The sequence below is a fragment of the Gavialis gangeticus genome, unplaced genomic scaffold (assembly GCF_001723915.1).
Source record: "Gavialis gangeticus isolate Ggan-Ray unplaced genomic scaffold, GavGan_comp1, whole genome shotgun sequence".
In the NCBI taxonomy this organism is placed as follows: Eukaryota; Metazoa; Chordata; order Crocodylia; family Gavialidae; genus Gavialis; species Gavialis gangeticus.
The window spans coordinates 72126820-72145555 of NW_017728992.1; the positions used below are offsets into that span (position 1 = coordinate 72126820).

General features: G+C 42.6%; 1 protein-coding gene and 1 non-coding gene across 5 annotated transcripts in view; both read left to right on the forward strand.

Annotated features, from left to right (window-relative positions):
• Positions 1-18725, forward strand: part of ZNF516 (zinc finger protein 516) — a 208584-nt gene extending 189859 nt beyond the window's left edge. For 3 of the 4 annotated variants that reach the window (XM_019524277.1, XM_019524269.1, XM_019524253.1), the window contains exons 4-6: positions 9275-9379; positions 10263-10330; positions 18156-18306. In XM_019524277.1, the coding sequence (XP_019379822.1) occupies positions 9275-9379; positions 10263-10330; positions 18156-18215 (233 nt within the window). In that variant the 3' untranslated portion in view covers positions 18216-18306. Of the gene's footprint in view, positions 1-9274; positions 9380-10262; positions 10331-18155 lie in introns of all 4 variants that reach the window. The other variant, XM_019524263.1, reaches the window with a different exon arrangement.
• TRNAE-UUC lies at positions 5390-5461 on the forward strand. The gene has a single exon. It is a non-coding gene; the product is annotated as a tRNA-Glu (tRNA).
• Positions 18726-18736: the final 11 nt, after the last annotated feature.

Below are 18736 nucleotides of genomic sequence, written 5' to 3' on the forward strand. Positions count from 1 at the left end.
CTTTCAGAAGGAACAGTATAGCATAAATCTTTTTTGCAATTAATTTCACATAAACAGAACCTCTTTTGTCACATCTTTACTCTAGAAACTCAGGATTTTCACTCCTGCAGCTGAAAGCTGCTAAGGCATCATCTAATAAGGGAGGAGGTGGTGTGAAGCTTTCTGTTTTTATTAAATGGAGGGTAAGCAAGAGTTAGTGTTCAGATTTTTATAAATAAAAAACCAGGATGGCTTTAACTAGGGAAGAGTAGAATATAAGGGCAAGTTTGCTGGAGTGCTTGCATATACATGAACATTTTGGCAGTTAGAGGGTGAGAAGGGACAGAGAATTCATACTGGTTGGTCAGGGTTTTTCTAGGAGGTCTTTTGGGGAGGGCAGGATGGCAGCATATGGCAGGTCTGCTGAGGAAATAGCCTGTGAGGTGCACATCTTAGCCAGCCTGTTGTCAGTTTTGCTCGATCAGTTGATTAATGATACTGACCTTTGCAAAACATTGTGTGATCTATGGATGAAAAGTGCTATGTAAGGGCTAGGTGTTATTTATTATTCTTGTTGTTAATTGGCTGATGCTTCCTTCAGTTGGCCGGAGTCTATGGAAGTTAACAAAAAGTGGCACAAAGCAAACAGGGAGCAGAGACGTTTCCTGTTTCCAGGAATGCATGGTTCTTCTGTAATTTTTGCTTCCGTTGTCAGGTATTTCTCATACTGCACTTGGGGCATTCAATAAAACATTTCCACTATTACAGATACTAGCTATTAGTTCCACCAAAGTCTGTAATTCCCTTTTGTGCCTTTTGATATTTCTTGCTTTAACTTGAAACTGGTTGTAGTGGTCAGATTTTAGGATTGTGTGGCCTGGTTTTCACGCAGCCTGTGAATAGATTTCTGGATTGCATTTTGTATACAGCTTACAGGTCAGTGCTGCTGCTTCTAATCAATTGGTATGATACTATATATTTTTCATAGCACTAAAATAAAATTGCTGCACCTGAAAGGGATAGATTCTACCTGCTAGAATAATATAGTAGGCCTATCTCAATTCTCCCTGTAATTGCTAGCAATCCCAGAATTAGCTTAGTGAGTCTTTGCTGCTTATACATTATACAAGCAAGTTTTCATTTTGCTAAGCTATATCTTATTGTCATTACAACAAAACAAGAATTCTAAAGGTAGCATGATTTTTTTCAACCTAAACACTCCAAACATTCTTAATTCTAGATGTAATAGTAATGCATTTCATCCAAAGCACTAGCTTTAAGCCATATAGAATGTTCCATTTTAAGTGTTACATGTGGGCTGCTTGTTTCCATGGTTCAAATTGGCTGGAAGTACTCTTGAGGCCAGTGCACAATTTTCTCTCATGCTAGTTATGCAGTTCCTTGGAGAGAAGATTGCAAGTACTGCTGCAGTGCTGACAGTAGATATTAGATCTTCTACAACAGTGGTCACCAACTGGTGGATCCCAGTTGACTGGTCAATCCCAGAGCTTCTGACAGTCTATCTCAGTCTGGGGAGGCGTGTGTGTGCTCAGCCCCCGGAGATTGACAGTCAGGGGCTCCATATTGGGAGTGGCTGGATGCACATGCAGAGCGGCCAGGATGCAGTCCAGGAGAAGCAGCGGGACCCACGTGGTGGGCTGAGCCATGCCTCCTGCCAGCAGGGTCAGGCCAGGTGAGTGGAGTGATCCCCTTCTGCCCTGTGGTCAGGGAGGGGGTGGCTGGTCCAGGTGCACAGGGGCCTCCCATGCTGTATGCACCCAGGGGCCATGTGCCCTTCTGCTGCCGATGCATGCTCGGCTTTGCGCCCCAAGCCCTGTGCACACATAGGGTGGGGGTGGTGCAGCCCCTGGGCCTCTGCTGGGGTGCATGCAGTGGCAGGAGCCCCCTGTGTGCCTGGACAAGGCACCTGGGCTCTGACCCAGCCTGGTTGGGGCCCCACTCAGCTGTTGGCAGGGGGTGCAGGAGCATAGGCAGTGGAAGGGGTACTAAGCCCCCACCCATGTGGGGCAGCAGTAGGGCTGCAAGGCAGCCTGGCTGTGGGCTTCAGGAGGCTGCAGCGGGGGTGGGGAGAGGCACATGCAGCAGTGATGGGGAGAGTGGAGCTTGGGCTGCAGGTGTAGGACAGAGCCGTGAGTGGCTCATCTGGAGGAGGCATGGGGAGGAGGTGAGAGCCCGGGAGGGCACAGGGGGTGCATGCCCCCAGATCTGCACATGGGGCAGTGTGGGGCGGGCTGGGGCTGGGGTGGTGCCAGGCTCAGCTCTTTGGCTACGTGGTGGTGCTGGGAGGAAGCAGCAAGGCTACAGTGAATTTTTGGGTGCCTTCAGTCCTGCTCCAGCACTGCCACTGCTGCTGCCCTGCCCTGTGGGCAAATCTGGGGACACGTGCTCCCCCATGCCCTTCCGGGATGTGCGCACCCCCCAGATGAGCCCCCAGAATCTCTGTCCTGTGCCTGCCCCAGCTGTGCAATGCCAGCCCCTGTTCCACTTCCCTCCTCCCCCCACCACTGTGGGCAGGGCAGATCAAGGCCCCAGCAGTGAGGGGAGTGGGGCACAGGTACATGCCCCCTGGGCCTCCTCTTGTCCCCCATTCCTCCAAACCTCTGCTCCTGCCTGTGCCCTGCTCCCCTCACTGCTGGGGCCTCTATCTGCCCTGCTGCCCCATGGCCCCTTCCCCCCACAGACTTATCTGCTGGGGGGTGCACCCCCAAATTATTTTTTCTCCTTCTGCTTCAATCTGCCCCTCCCTTCCCTCCACACAGACTGACCTGCGGGGTGGGGAGGGGGAGAGGGGAGGCAGCAGCATAGGGTAGATCTTGGGTTGCTTTTTGATTCAAAAAGTGATCTATCCAAAAAGGTTGGAGACCACTGCTCTACAGCACGATCACTGGATCATGGCTTAAGAAATGGTTTCTTTGTGTATTTGAGGAGCTCATTTTGCCATTTTATTATCTGTAGCATGGTAGTATGGAATGATTTATTATAGGATGGGGTGTAGCTGTTGTCCTGGCCTTCCTGTGTGTCCAGAGTTCAGGCCTCTGAGTTCAGAGTTTTCACAGGAAAACCCAGATACTCACTTTTATTGGCAAGACCTTGATTTCCTAACATCCCTTTTTGCTTCAGTGGACTTCATCCTGAGAGAGAGTCGTTGTCTTCTGGCAACAGCATCCATTAATTCTAAATCCCTAAAATGCATAAGCTTACGATTTTTTTGGGGGGGGGGTGGGGGTTGTGGGTTTTTATAGAATGACAGAAACGTTTGGAAATATTCCAGTTCTCTCACTTGCTTTTTAAAGAATAGCTATAAAGCAACATGGAGGCATTAAATGAGTTCTTAAATTGTGTTCATGTCTAGCTGGTTATCTGGGAAAATTCAAGCTGTTTTGGGGGGGAAAGAACAAAACCTTTGCTGTACTTTGTCTTGGAAATGTCATGTTGAATGGGAAAATCACCACTTGTTTTTAATATTGCAAGCTCTAGCCTTTTAGCATCCTTCAGTTGAGCATTATGTAAAACATTTAAACATATAATGCACCCTTTGCTGTTTAAAATTTTCATTTTAGGGTGACTTGATATATCCCCCCATACTAAAATGTCAGAAAGGTTCAGTTTTTGGGGTGGCTACCACAGCTGACTAAATATTATTTGCAGGCAGTAGACTATTTAAAAAAAAAGAGAGAGAGAGAAAAAGAAATCAAACATCTTTTCAGATGTGGAGTTTGAAAGTTGTACAGAGGTGTCGAACCACCACTTTTCTAAAATGCTAAAATATTACCACCCAGATGAATATGGTCAGTAGCCACACCAGTGATTCTCAACCAGGGTTCCGCAAGATCCTTTGAAGGGTGTTACAGAAAGCATGAGGAGACACTTTTTTCCCCAGTTATTATCATTGAACTTCCATTGGTGAACCACACGATTTTCCTGCCCTTCAGTGTCTAATTCCTCTAATGGTGGTGCTTCTACTAAAGCTATCCTCTGTTCTAAAGTGACTTTGGGCAGGACTGCCCAGAGGGGGGAGCAACTGGGGCAATTTGCCCTGGGCCCCTGCAAAGCAAGGGTTCCCTGCCTCAGCTCCTGTCTATACCGCTGGTCCCTGCCCTGCAACATTGCTCACCCGAATTCTTGGCATTTTGTTTTCCTAAAGAGGAAATCAGCGTATTAGAGTGTACGATGACACTGAATCATTCTCAACATGTCATTGTGACGTTATGGGACCCGTCCCGAACCAGGAAGTAGATATTATGCATAGCTGTGTGTGAAACAGATGCTAATTTGAGGTTTAAGTGATTGTTGCATTGATGTCCAAAGGGGGGTCTAAATCAGTCACGATAAGGTACTGTCTTTCTTTATCTCTGGGAAGCCAGGGGCCTAGGCCAAGTAGCCCTGGTTACAGAGTCTGTTGCGAGGAGAGAAGGAACAGGGAAGGTTTAAGGAGGGATCGGTGGCAGAGCAAGGCTGTTGTCACAGAAAGACCTCTAGGGGAAAGAGTTCAAGTTGTGAGTATATGCAAGCTCTGTGGGTTCTTAAGGGCCAAAGTCAGAAATGAATTTGCAAGAATATAATAAGTAAAGAAAACAATATATATCATTTTATATTTGCCAAGGACAATAACAACATTAGACAGAACACATATTCAGGTTCACATGTTTCCCCACTTCAAAAAGTACTTAAATGCAAAGTGTCAATATAACTCTTAGGAAAAAAAAAAAATTAAAGTCCTTCTTAACTGAAGAAGCCTGTGCCCCAAACTGCAAATCTTGCTTTCAGTGTTGCAGAGATGATTTGCTCTTTTCTGGTCCTTCAGACAGCAGCAGTTGCTTACTAAGGTCTATAAGAATATGAACAGTCTCACAAAGCCCTTAATCAAGGGGTTAAAGGCTAAACGTACAAGTTTATTCTCCAGCAACAGTAGAAAATCAATCCTCCTTCCTCTGTCTACTCTCTTTGCAGTTACTTTCTTTCCCCTTTAAACAGGGGCAGGGCCTGCTTATCCTCTGCCATATCCACGAGCCTGCACCAAGTACAACCCAGCTTATGGGGGTTACATGTGCACCAGCTAAGATTTCCAGGCAAGGTCCCACTGGAGAGTAATGGGAAAAGGCCTAGGAGTGGTGTGAGGCCAGGCCTTAAGGGAGGAACCCTTCCTTCCTGGGTAGTGGTGGAGGCCAGCCAGCTGGCCACAACTAGGAGACTTGGCAGACTGAGCCAGGCCCCAGGAAACTGGTAGGAGAGAGCAGCTCTGCCAGAAGGGGTTGGAAATTGGAGGTGCTCAGGAGAAGTACAACTTTATTCTTATCCCCTGTGTAAGAAAAAATGAAGTACACCTATCAAGCTGAGGCATCAAAAAGAAAGGAGACAAAGGAAGGCAATGAATTTTGCATCTGTGACTTCCCTGGTGGTCTAGTGGCTAGGATTTGGCACTTTCACTACTGCGGCCTGGGTTCAATTCCCAGTCAGGGAATGTGCACTTTTAATTGTTCAGCCTCCACAAGAGAAGGCTGAGGGAGGTCTAGTGGCTTGTTACAAACTAGTCAGAAGGGATCAGCAGGCATTGGGGGAGTCCATGTTCCCCCGAGCGCTACCAGGAGTGACTAGAAATAACGGTCACAAGCTGGCAGATGGTAGATTCAGATTAGACATCAGAAGGCGCTTACCTCACTGTCAGGGCGGCTAGGATCTGGAACAAACTTCCAGGAGAAGTGGTGCTGGCTCCTACCCTGGGGGTCTTTAAGACAAGGCTTGACAATCGCCTTGCTGGGGTCGTTTGACCCCAGTACTCTTTCCTGCCATGGCAGGGGGTCGGACTTGATGATCTGCTCAGGTCCCTTCTGACCCTACTAATTATGAAACTATGAAAGGAGATGTGAAGAGAGATACTTAGCATGTAAGGGCAGGCTCAAGCTCCAGGTAGGAGGAGATAAGCCAGGGGCGGGCAGTTATTTCAGGCGGAGGTCCGCTTACTGAGTTTTGGCAAGCCGTCTGAGGCTGCGTGACAGGTGGCCAGGGGAGAATAAATATTAATTTTCTAAATTTTTTAGTGGCTCTGCGGGCCAGATAGACCTAGTGGGCCACATCTCACCTGCAGGTCACATTTTGCTGACCCCTGAGATGAGCACATAAGGGCAGGCCAAGCTCTCCCTGCTTGGCCATTCCCCTGCTCCCACAGCCTTGTCCCTCTGCAAATAGTTAAGTACTGTAATAAGGAAATTTGTTTCTGAAATGGGTGCTGCTCAGATCACAGAAGTTATAGAGGGATGCCTTGAGTAACAAAGGATGCCTGGAGTTCTAAAAAAGGTTGAGAACCATTGAGCTACACGGGGTCTCTTGACTCCACAGTCCTTACTCCAGCAACAAGCTTGATCGTTTCTTTAGGTTTGGCCCAGAGTAATTGCCAGAATTACCTTTGGGGATCATCTAAAGCAGTGGTTCTCAACCTTTTTTGTACCAGGACCCATTTGTAAACATTGATGGCCAGATTGAGGCCCCTTTTGTGAGGGAGGGAGTAGAGCTGGGGCAGGTGCTGCTCAGCCAGAGTGGGGTGCTGGACAGAGCCACAGCTCATCCAGGGGACCGGGGGGCGGGGGATGGCTCCTGCCCCTACATGCATCCTAGGGGGGCATTCGGGGTGTGCCCCTAGATCTGTGCATGGGTGGGCTGCTGCTGCAGGCTGGGGCTGGGGGTGAGGCAGCGCTGTGCTCAGGGCAGGTGGCAGCAGCACTGGGAGAGATCTATGAGGGGGGCCCCCAAAATTCACTGTAGTCCACCAAGCCCCCTCCCAGTGCTGCTGCCGCCTGTTCTGAGCGCAGCCTAACACCCACGCTGGGAAGAGCCCAGTGCAGCCCCAGCCCGTCCTGCCTCGCAGGCAGATCCAGGGGCGCACGCCCCCTGTGCCCTTTTGGGGTGTGCGCAGGGTGGGACCCATTCCCCCCACATCCTCCTGATGAACCACTTGTGGTTCCATCCCACACCCTGCCCTGCCCTGGCTGAGCAGCATCTGCCCTAGCCCCACTCCCTCCTTCACTGTGGGGGCCTCGATCTGCCCCCCTGCCATGCCCCTTTCCTCCTTCCACCCCTTCCCCCACACCAGACTTACCAGCCTGATGCTGGTCTCCAAGCCATCAGGCTGTGCTCCTGGCCCCATGCATGTTGCAGCTGTGCACATGCACAGGGCATTTATTGGCCATGTTATCAGACAAAAAAAAGCCGAATTCCAATACAGCCCATTTCCCTATATTGGCCAATCCAGTATGGGACCGACGTATCGCGGTGCACCTCTAAAAATGATCATGTTTTTGCTGTAGTAGTTTTCAGGCCACAGTAGCAAGATGAGAAGCCCTAACAAGGTCAGAGTGCTCTTGTGGTAGGCATCAAAATATTGAATACTTGCTCCAGCCATCATATAGAGGAGATTCCCAAAGATTGGGAGGAGAGTATTACTTCTGTTTTACTGAGGGAGAATTCAGACTGAGATTAAATGCCTCTTCTAGGGGGATCCAAGAAATCGGTGCCAGAGCTGGAATTTGGAAAACCTGAGTTCAGTTCCCATGCCAGTGTCTAGTATCTAGACCATCCTTCCTCCCTTTATATGAGTTGTGTTTTTACTTAGTCATAAAATTAGTGGTTTATCAAATAGAAGCTCTGATCTTGGGGAGAAAAACATATTAGGGTCCCTTATAGCATTTTGTTTATCTTTGGTCAGGATTGCTTCAGTAGTTTCTCTGGTTGAACTGGGAGAAAGATGCTATAAGGATTTTTTGGTTTGTTTTTTTAATAGCCAGTTAAGAGTTCACCATTGCTAGAAAATCTGCTTTCATTTTCTATACCTTACGGGGCAAATCCTGCTCATTTTATTTATATACAACATTCATTGAAATTGGTGGGAATTTTATGTGACTGGTGACCAGAATTTGTCCTTAAGCAGCCAGTACACTTCTATGTTCCGTCTCTAGATGCCACTTGTTGGAAAAAAAATACACATATTAAATTACGTAACCTGTACTGCCATCTGGAGGTGGTGTTGTAATAGAAGCAAATGCTGGTAGTAGGACTTTTGAAATTAATTTTAGAATGACCTTTCCTTTTTAGTTTATTTCTCACTTATATTGTGGTCAGATCCTAGAGGTTGGAGCCCACTGCGATGGGTGATGCACAAAAATACTAAATGACAATCTTGTGCTGTTATTTCCTTGTCCTTTCACTCTCTAGGTGCAGCACATATTTTGGAGGTGTTCTCCGACTTGTTCCAATTGACTTATAAGCTGAATTTACATTTTAAAACGATTGTCATTTTTTTGCTAGATTTGTATTTTTCTTTGTTAGGTGTGCGGGCACATGCAAATGCATGCACGCACACGTGCGCACTCATGCACACACTCTCTTTCTGAAACTTCAGTGACAAACCCCTGAGAATTTACCTTAAAAGCCAAGGTATTCCTATGGCAAATGAAAACATCAATTCTTTCCTTCTGAGGGCTTCTTACCAAAATAGAAAAGCCCAATAAAAGTCAAGTGTGTCTTTTTTGATCAGCAGCAAAAAGACAAAGACCAGCCCTTTAAGTCAGATACTGTAAACTGACCTTTGGAAAAAAAGGAGAGGTTTGAGTAGTTTTCCACAAATGCTAATGGCCTAGAAAACATGTTTACCAAGGGCTGGTAGGAGGCTGCTGTGTTGCTACTAGCTCAAAATGTCCGGAATGACACTTTCATTCACAGATGTCTTTCGTCTGTGCCTCAGAGGTCTGAGGTCAAAGCAGCACCGGCAGGCAGGTAAGCAGGGGCTAAAGGTTTGATCAGTTTGTGATGGCTCCACTCACTCTGCATTTGTCTCTAAGGTATTGCAGCCCGGGGGGGACAGTCGAGCTCTGGTTCTACTCACTTCCTATTATCCATGTGACTTGTCTCCGCCACGCTGGAGTCACTTTGATTTGCCTGATGTACTGCTTGACAAAGCTGGGTGATGGCTGAAAAGTGGATCCAGCTGCTCTGAAAAGCGCACACCTGACATGCCAGTCCTGGTGCGGGCACATCATGGGGAGCATTTTTTAATTCAATGTAATTTATGCATTCTTGCAGTCCTGTGTGTGCCTGGCCTGTCAGCCCGTGCCTAGATGAAGGCTGACAGTTGTCATCCAGGGCCTGAAGGTAGCCTCACATAATGACACATTAGACATACTAATGATGTTTTCTTCTGGCATAATGTTTTCTTCTCAACTTTCCTCTCTCCTCTCCACCCCCTCCCCTCCCCTCTCTTCCCCTCCCTCCCCATCAACCACAGGGATGTTTAGGACACAAACACGCCAAGGAGACTGTGTCTGCATAGAATGTGGGAAATGCTTTAACCAACCCAGTCACCTTAGGACTCATCTGAGGTCCCACACAGGTATCTTTCTCACACCAGTTCTTTGTTCTTTTTTTAATCCAACTAACAAAAAGTCAGACTTATTTTTACCTCCCATGCTAACTTGAATAATTTCAATGCCCTATATCTAATACCAAGGAGTTTTCTTTTTTTATTATTATTGCTCCTGCTCTCCATACACTCAGCACCTAATTTTTTTGCCTCCATAAAATAGCAATGCATTTGAGATAAGCTTGTTTGCAAATGTTTTACTTTAATTAGAGAGTAGGATACTTAGAAATGAATATGCTAATGAATTCTGTTGCCACCAGCACAAATTGAAATCAAAGTACCCCTTTCAGCAGAACATGAGGCTTTGTTTTGCCTCAGCATTGCTATTGAGTGGAGCAGTTAGTATGAAACGAGATTCCCCAGACTGGTCAGTTAAAAATTCTAAAATCTCTATCAGCCATTTTTAGCTTAGAATGATCAGCCATTGAGAACACAGCGAACCAAAGCTACCAATGTCAAGATACCTCATGAGCATTACATGAGACAGGGAGACTAGCGGGTTCTTTTTGAGAAGTGTGAATGATGCATACATAAGCCAGTCTTATGCAAAATGACAGAGGCCAAATGGTAAGTAATGCAAGAAGAGGGTCCCTTTACACATACACTGATAATTAATGTTGTCAGTGATTGCTTTCTTCAGCACCGAAGTCTGAATTAAAAAGGGCAGTGCCCCTAGGCTGCCATTAGCACACTCTCTTACAGTAAGTGTTACGGTAAATTGGTATTTTCCGGCCACAGGCTAGTAGCTGGTGTCTTTTTTTGAATGTGGTTAATCTGTAATGGTCTCAAATAATGTACACACACTAACGAAGCTTGAATGTTCATCTGTTAACAAGCCCCCTTGTTCCCACAGTGGTATTTGAGTCTAATGGACTCCGAGGTACTGAAGTTCACACCACCTCCGCAGATGCCCCAAAACAAGTATGTTTTACAATTAATTGGGTGTTTGGTTGTTAATGTGGTAGCTGGGAAAAAGTTGCACAGTGATACTCATCAGTAAAGCACTGACTGTTTTATAACAAATGTGTAAATAATAATAGTGTTCCTTGATTTTCAGATCCTAAACTTTTTTAGCATTTTATCAGTCTGTTACATGCAGAAGCCAGTACATTGTAGGTCAGATAGTTAGTGTTTAAGTAAAGTTGTTAGTGGTGTCCTGGGTATGGGTGGGAAAGGGTAATTGTACAATGCACAATGATATATAAATGCAAGATAGTATTTTAAGAATTGCAAGATTAGTATTTTAAGATTTGCTTTTGCAACTAATAAGTTATCCTCTACAAAACACAAAAAACACTGGGTCTGTGTTTTTCTGAAGAGTATTTCTATCATGGTATCCTGTAGCTTATCTCTTTGAAAGACTCTTATCTTTCAGTTACTGTGGACTCTGTGTGGTGGTGTGCTTTTCTGTTTCTAATATATTGTGTTTCCTATCTTGATAAACACTTTCAGTTTTCTGAATTAGATTTTATACAGCAAATCAAAGCCATTGCATATAAAATAATGAAACAGAAATTGAGATCACTTCTGAACTTTGGAGAGAGAATTCTTAACAGGCTCTAGGATGTACCTTTGCACAAGTGGTTGTCATTCACACCATGGACTGTCCTGAATGGTGTTTTCTTTTTTACTCTTGTCTACTCTTTTTTAGGTTGCATTTAATTGCCACAATATTTTGCGCCCGCTCCCATCCACCCAAACCGCTCAGTCTGACATGGAGCAGCTGCAAACTGTGCGGTACACACTTAAATGTGCAATTGGATGCAACTTCATACTTATTCTGAGTGGGGACCTCGCTGACATCTAAAGGTGCCTATAAACATGCTCAGCGGGGGAGGGCATTCTAATTAGAGTGGTTCTTGGAGAGCTCCTCTAGTTAAAATGGGGCAACATCATGTGGATTAAGCCCCTACACATTTAAAAAGGGCCACAGGGCACTTTACCTAAAAACTCATTCAACAAGCTTTCATTAAAGCACCCCAGTGGTCATTTTTAAACCTATGGGGGCTTATACGTGTGATGCTATGGCGACGCTAGAGGGTTCTAATTACAACACGTTGGAGCATGAGTATAGGCAGCCTTTGGGTTTGGATTGGATCCTTAATCATCATCACCAGATACCATCTCAGAAGTCAGTTAATATATTTTTTCCTTCACAAAAGCTCTTCAGAATTTCTTCCATTGGATTGTCTTAGTTTCCACTTGCCTGTGGAGTAAACATCCAGGAACCTTTGGAAACCCAGTCCTCTGTACAGCGAGATATTGTGTCACCATCCATCCATTGGACTGACCAAAGACTTTTGTTAAAAAAAGCAATGACAAAACTGTCTTTAGTGTTAATCAGTTCCATAATGACTAAAAGCTAGTATGATCAAATAACCACTTCTTCCAGCATATGCACTGGGTGTAGTGCTCAACCTATGTTTCAGTGGAAAGGTATGAATATCACTTCACCACAAACAATGGCATCTCTATGAGCATTATAGGCAGAGGCATCAAGGATCAAATGGGTCATAGAGACTTGACTTTTAAAAGAGTGCTCAACATGTTGTTGTACTGGTACTGCAGAAATGCTGCAGCCTATGTTGCCTTTGGTCTTCCCTCTCCAAGATGAGCACTGTTAGTTTAATAACTTCACAGCAGAAATTTCAGAAAAAAATATTAAATATCTCTGTGCTGCACCTCTAAAAGGGGTATTTATCAACAAAGAACAGGAGTAAATACACAAACACAAATGCTTGAAATTATTTTTAACCTTAAGATATATCCTCCCTTCATAAAATCCTGGTTTTCCTCAGAAGCCTTCCCACCCAAGTACTTTAATGAGTTTATATATAAATTATTTTAAAAGTATACAAATTTATTTAACTAGTGCAATCGGGAACTTTTGCTAAGATCTCATAAATTTATTAATAGTAATTTAGCAAATTTAAGCATCTTTAAAATGTTCCTGCCATTGGATCTATTTACGTTTGACTAGGCCCATGTGTAGATGAGATCAAAGATTTTTGAGAACAGTGTTTTTCTGAACGAAAATATAGGAATGACATCGGAAGTAAATTTTAAACTATTGTAAAACAGAGGCAAATTGTAAAAATGGTCATTTCTAGCATATGGTAGCTTTGGTAACATTATCTTTGATTCTTTTTGTACTTTCCGTTATGTTATTTTTGCAATAAATTTATAATCCCATCTTTGAAAATTTACAGCCTAAGATTGTCCATGGCAAACTTAGTTGGCTGTTGTAGTTTTAGTCCATGTTGGTCTGTTTCTGGTATAACTGGTTAAATTGCATCATTGTCTCCATGCAGTGAAGTACAGAAGATTGTTAGAGCTATAGCTGCACCAGTTTCTCAGTCAGGTGCCATTCTCTGCCTCTTCCTAGAGCCTCCAGAACGATCACCATTAGCAGCTGCTAGTTTGCTGCTGCTTTGTCATATCCTTTAATTTCAGCCTCTGTCTCAGTTGGTCGTTGTCCTTGTCAATTAATATTAAAACATCCAATAGTCTGTTGTTTTCCTTTGTCTGTTGTTTCTGTTAGTGTATAGTGACTTTATACTTCCCTTCCCCCCCGCCCCCAAGGGGAGTAACCCTTAGGCTTTACAAAGAGAATTATCTTCTTTTGACTTGCAACTTGAGGGTAGGGTTAGAAACATAGGAACTACCTTAGACTGAAAACAATGCCTCTAGCACTCTAACATAACTATTTTCCAGTTAAAACATTGTCACTCTGTGTCTTCGTTTCTTTTCTTAATTGGGGACAAATCTATTCAAGAGAGTTTACAGTGTAAAGTCAGTTCAAGTTACAGCAGTGCCATGCACATGCTTCCAGCAAAAAAACAATAGCGATCACTTAAATAGCTTTAGAATAAAGGTTTTTTACATTAAGGGAAAATGATTCGTTTAACATATTGTTGCCTTCATACAGGTAAGAAATCTTCCCTTGAGCAGTTACTTAAAGAGTAAAAAAAAAGTATATCAGCATAAAGACTATACATCACATTTCCCCAAATCCCTCTGTATTAAAAGAAAGAAAGAAACTTTTAAAATACCTTTTCCCCTATAAAAGAAGGCTTGGGTAATCAAAATTCCCAAACAAGACACTTTCCCAAATACCATAGTAACACTATTGCAACTTGTCAGAGAATACTTAAAGCATTTTTGAAACGAGTCTAAAATGAATTACTTAAAATTAGGAATCAAAATCCTTATTTAGTCACCTATGTAAGAGGCCAATATAATCTAATGAGCACCCACACAGGCTCAGTGAGGGTATAGATGCTATATACCACTAAAGATCATATCCATCTAAGTTTGACAATTGTGGCCCTGGGCTATATTATTGGGCCATATATATATATGGATTCTTTGTCTCATCTGCAACACAGAAAAATAACAAATAGGAAATAATTGAACAGATAAAAACCGAAGTCACAATATTCATTCTTGCTTCCTCTCTGTTCTTACATGATTGGCATCTAAAAATTGATTTATTTTCACCAAATATATTTCCTGTGAACTCTAGCATAGCTCCTAGGCTTCTTTGAAGGACAGAGAATACTCATTACATACCCGGACTCAATACAGGGAGTACAAACTCATGCAGATTTACTTGAAATGCTGCCATATTAAAAACATTGAATATTCTGATTATTTTTATAAATGCTAATTAGCTAAATATATCCATAATTAAGTTTGCATATTCCACAATGAATATGTATTCTCATTTGGAATACACTAAATAGCATTTCAAAGACATGATTCAATAAGCATGAATTCTGGGAGCACAGGCCGATCATGTACTGGGTATAGGACAGTCAGTTCACTCTTGGAACAATCACTGTGACTGAAGGCAGACTTTGTATAGTATTTTGACTCCAAAAGCAAGGGACTCCCAATGCAATGAGTGAAATAAATTTACAAGGACTGCAGCTAAAACCCTATCTCTTAGCATTGCAATCAAAGGCCAAAATCCTGGTGAGTTCAGTAGCATAGGAACAGAATTGTGGTTTGCTTTAAAAATGGCAACAGTTATTGTAGGTAATTTTGTGGCTTGAATCCATCCTTTTTCACCTTTCTAAAAAAACCTTTGTTTGGATCCAGTTGTGTTCAGATTCCACCCCTCCCGTCTCTATGCTCAGAGATTGTTGAAACAAAATGTTCTAGAAAATTGTAAAGGGTAAGCACTTATTCTTGGCACAGTTTACAAGATGGTGGCAGAGATGATCCCTCACCTAATTGGCAGTATGCAAATGAAGCCAAGTAACAACACATGGTGGAAAAACATATCTGCCATTGGCACCTTGGAAGTCTTTGTCCTGCAGTTCTTGTTGTTCTACAACCCACACTTTACAAGTGGAAATATTATAATGAATGCAATTCTTGAAATCCTTTTGATTTAAGAGAAATGTTAAAAGCAGGCTTTATATGAAAGTGTGTATGTGTATAGATAGGCTTTATTAAGACAGCATAACCAAAAGCCTTCTATTATGTCCACCATAAACGTTTTAACAGTTTCCTATGTTGTTAAGCAGTTATTCTCATAATGCAGATTGTCAAACTTCTGGGAATAAATGGATTGTAAGGACCAAAGGGAAAAGGTTGTGTATGTTACCAGGGTGTTTTTTTGTCATTACCTTTTATTGATATTCCTTGTTACAGTACCATATTTCCTGGAGCAGCCTAGGAAAAATATTCAGATAAAAATATTAAAACTATTGGCTACTCTTAATTTTTTCTTTTACATTTCGGATTCGAATAGTGTCAACTACAAGTCATATTTTTTGACATTGTGCTCACATATGAAATGTTGTGTCCCGGTTCCTTGCTGAGTTTCTGTTAAAGACCATGATTAACAGTTCATTTCTCATTATTGCAAATGTTATTTTTAAGTAGTTATGCTGAGAACAAGAATTCCATTAATCAAAATAATAGATAATGAACAAATAAATGGCAACCTAATTTGTCTCATTCATACATATGGTGATTATAATGCAAACAAGGAATTGTGTAGGTTGCTGTTCTATAATGTGCATATTCCATGTGTACGGTATATCTTTTAGTTTACAAATATTATAGATGAGATTAATGAATGAAGCTCCTGTCTTAACATTTTCCTGTTAGCCATGCAACTGGAAAGGGATCTCTTTTACATGCATAGTTACTGCTCCATTGCAATGGTTTTCAGAAATGTAAGACTGACTTATTTAAATATTTGTAATCTGATTGCAATCCCCTGTCATAGCCTAGCCAAACTTGTAAAAGTCCTAACCATAACATTTTGGACATTATACTGCTGAAACAAAGCTGTTTTAAGTTGTGTTTAATGAAGACGTCATTCGTGTAAACACAGCTATTTTCTTATCAGTGAAAGAAGAAACCACCACTTTAAATGATAAAGCTGCTTCTTCAGAAAAAATATTCCCATCCCAAGAGCATGTGTGCCATACACCAGCTGAGGCAGTATGTAATTTAAGAGCCAAATTTTCAACAACAGCTTTTAATATCCTGCTTCTAAATTGCAGGTACACCCATTTTAAACAGATAAACTGATTGATAGGCATATGCAAATGCACACGAATAGGCAGTTTTGTCAGCACATTGTTGCAGGCATAAAATCAAATACTTTTCTAAGATTAAGGGTGCAGGCAGACGTGAAAATTTTCATCCAATCTGGCCAAAACGCTTCCTTCAAAGCTTCTCAGAGCTGTACTTCTGTCTGTGCCCTAAATGAAAAGCGCTGGGGTGCTCGAAGTATACTAGTGCTTTCAAAGGGCAGTATCACCTCATTTTCAGTCTGGAAAGACTGCATTCACCTCCAAAAGTTTGAAACCTCCTTTTTAATGATGGAAGAAATAATTTTTAAGATATGTTCTTTGCCCTTCTACTCATGCACCCTTCTGCTGTTCCCTTCTCAGGCAAAATTGTACTTTCACATTTGTTATGTGTTTCAGTGGAGCACTGAAGGCTACAATTTCCTCTCAGTTATGCAAGTGTAGGAAAGGATGGCCCTCAGCAGTGGTCTTCTCAAAAGCAATAGTTAAGGGAGTTCTCCTAACTTGGTCTGTTCAGAAATGAATTTCCACCCCTTCCTACCCACTACCAGTGCCCTGGTCCCCACTGTACTTTTATTTCCTGTAGTAAGATGAGAACCACTTTCAAGTTGCTTTGCTACTGGAGGTGCTCCATTTGTGTGTGGATTTCTGCAGGACCTGTAGGGCAGACCTTTTTACCATGCACTAATTTGGAAATTGGTCTGACAGAAATTACCCCTAATTATGGCCTGAAGCCAGGATCCTTTTTCAGTTTTTACCTAGTGAAACTAGGGCAGTATTCTCCTCTCACCCCAGCTCCACCCTGCTTCAAGCACAAAGAATCCACACCGGTCTCCCATGTGCATCTAGAGCTGATTCAATACAAGAGGTTTTAATGATGAATGCCTCCTCTTGGAATTGTGGCTCTGTCTCTTAGGCATGATCTAGCTGTGCAAAAATGTAAAACATCTTTCTTAGTTTACTGCAGGAAATTCAGCATCCAACTAAGGAAGTTTTATCACATCTCTCATTCAGTTACTGTTTCCTACATTTCAAATATACTGCAGTCTGTGCAGAAGCTTTTTTTTCTTTAATTTTGTTGCAAATCTTTCCGACTTTAACCAAACTTTGACTGGTAAATGTCATGAATCTTGGGCCAGGTTTAATTAGGAATTTTCTAAATCTATTAACAAAAGAGATACACTTAATACATTATGTCAACCAGAGCTGGGCTTTCTTTAGCTATTTCCAGGGCTGCCATAGGCACAGCTTGAAACTTACTTGGATTTTACATGGGTGCCGTATTTTATGTTGCATTAATTTAAAACGGTCTGTTTCACTTCATCAAGACTTTAGCTTAAGGATAATGTATTTATGTAAGATTAATCTTGCCATGTTGTTTTAGGATCAGGATTGTAAACCGGGTTGTTCAGACAGTGATGTTTCAAATGTCATTTTAAAGCCTTCCCTGGGAGCTGCAGGCTCCTGTTTATTCATGATATTATCTTGCATTTAGGATATTCCTTCTATTTTTCCAACATAGTAATTATTCCTGGAAACTGGTGTGCACTCACATGCACACCCTGCCTAAGACAGACTTGCACACACACTCACTCCTGTCTGAGAAACATGCGTACACGCACACACCCCTGCCTCAGAGGCATATATGTGCATCTGCTTGACAGATACACACACACACATGCACATGCACACACCCCTGCCTGGGTGCATACATATGCATTCCTGCTGCGCACACACACACCCTGCCTGAGAGTTTGGCATGTTTTTTCTCTCTGCTTCTTTGGACTCCAAGTACAACATTTGTTTAAAGTATTATTTGGTTATAAATCCCTTTTGTTACTGTAAAATTCTGCTTTTTTGAAGGCCTTCCTCCTTCTTCCAGCCATTCTTAACCTTTTCTTAAGTGCTCTTTGAGTCACTATTATTTGCTATTCTAGTATGTCAAACAGCTTATAGGAGCCTGACATGCTGTGCTCTAGCTGGAGATTATTAAAAAATAACTCTTCATGATGTATTAGGTCAAAATTAATGTGCATAATGCTAATAAAAGGTAGCTAAAGCCAGGAGGAATTTAGGGTTCCTTGCTTGTTCTGAATAGAAGCAGAGAGAGAAGTGTTAATAGAAGATTACCGCCAGAAAACAAGAGGGAAAGAATCAGCTTTTCTGTTTTTGTCTGTTTTTTTTTCTTGTAGGGGAGAGACCATTCCAATGCAGATATTGTCCATACAGTGCCTCTCAGAAAGGGAACCTAAAGACACACGTACAGTGTGTGCACCGGGTACCCTTTGACAACAGCCAGTACCCCGATCGGCGGTTCCGACAACCTCAGAACACTGATGTGAACCCTATGGAAGAACAGCTGGAAAACTTCTCTGCAAGCCATCAAGTCTCTGGAGCCACCGTGCTAGAATGAAAACAGTGCTCTGTGCTCTGCTAGAAGGAGGATGCCTCTGCACTGTTAATCATTTTAAAATAAATGAAGATGCTACACAAGATATATATAAATTGACGTACTAATCAGTCCCATGGTTCCTTATTTCCTTTATAATAAACAGTGGAGTTGGCAAGCACTGTGGCAGCGCAAGGCATCTATATTAATCAAGATAAGTTTGAGACACTGGAAAAATTAAACTTTATGTGATTTGGACAGCGTGAAGAAGTTAAGCACTGTAACAAAAACCTCCCTGATGCTCACAATGACTATTTACAACATTTGAAAAACAGCAGTGGATTTGGGGGCTGGAGAAGTATTAATTAATGAAACTGCCCCTGG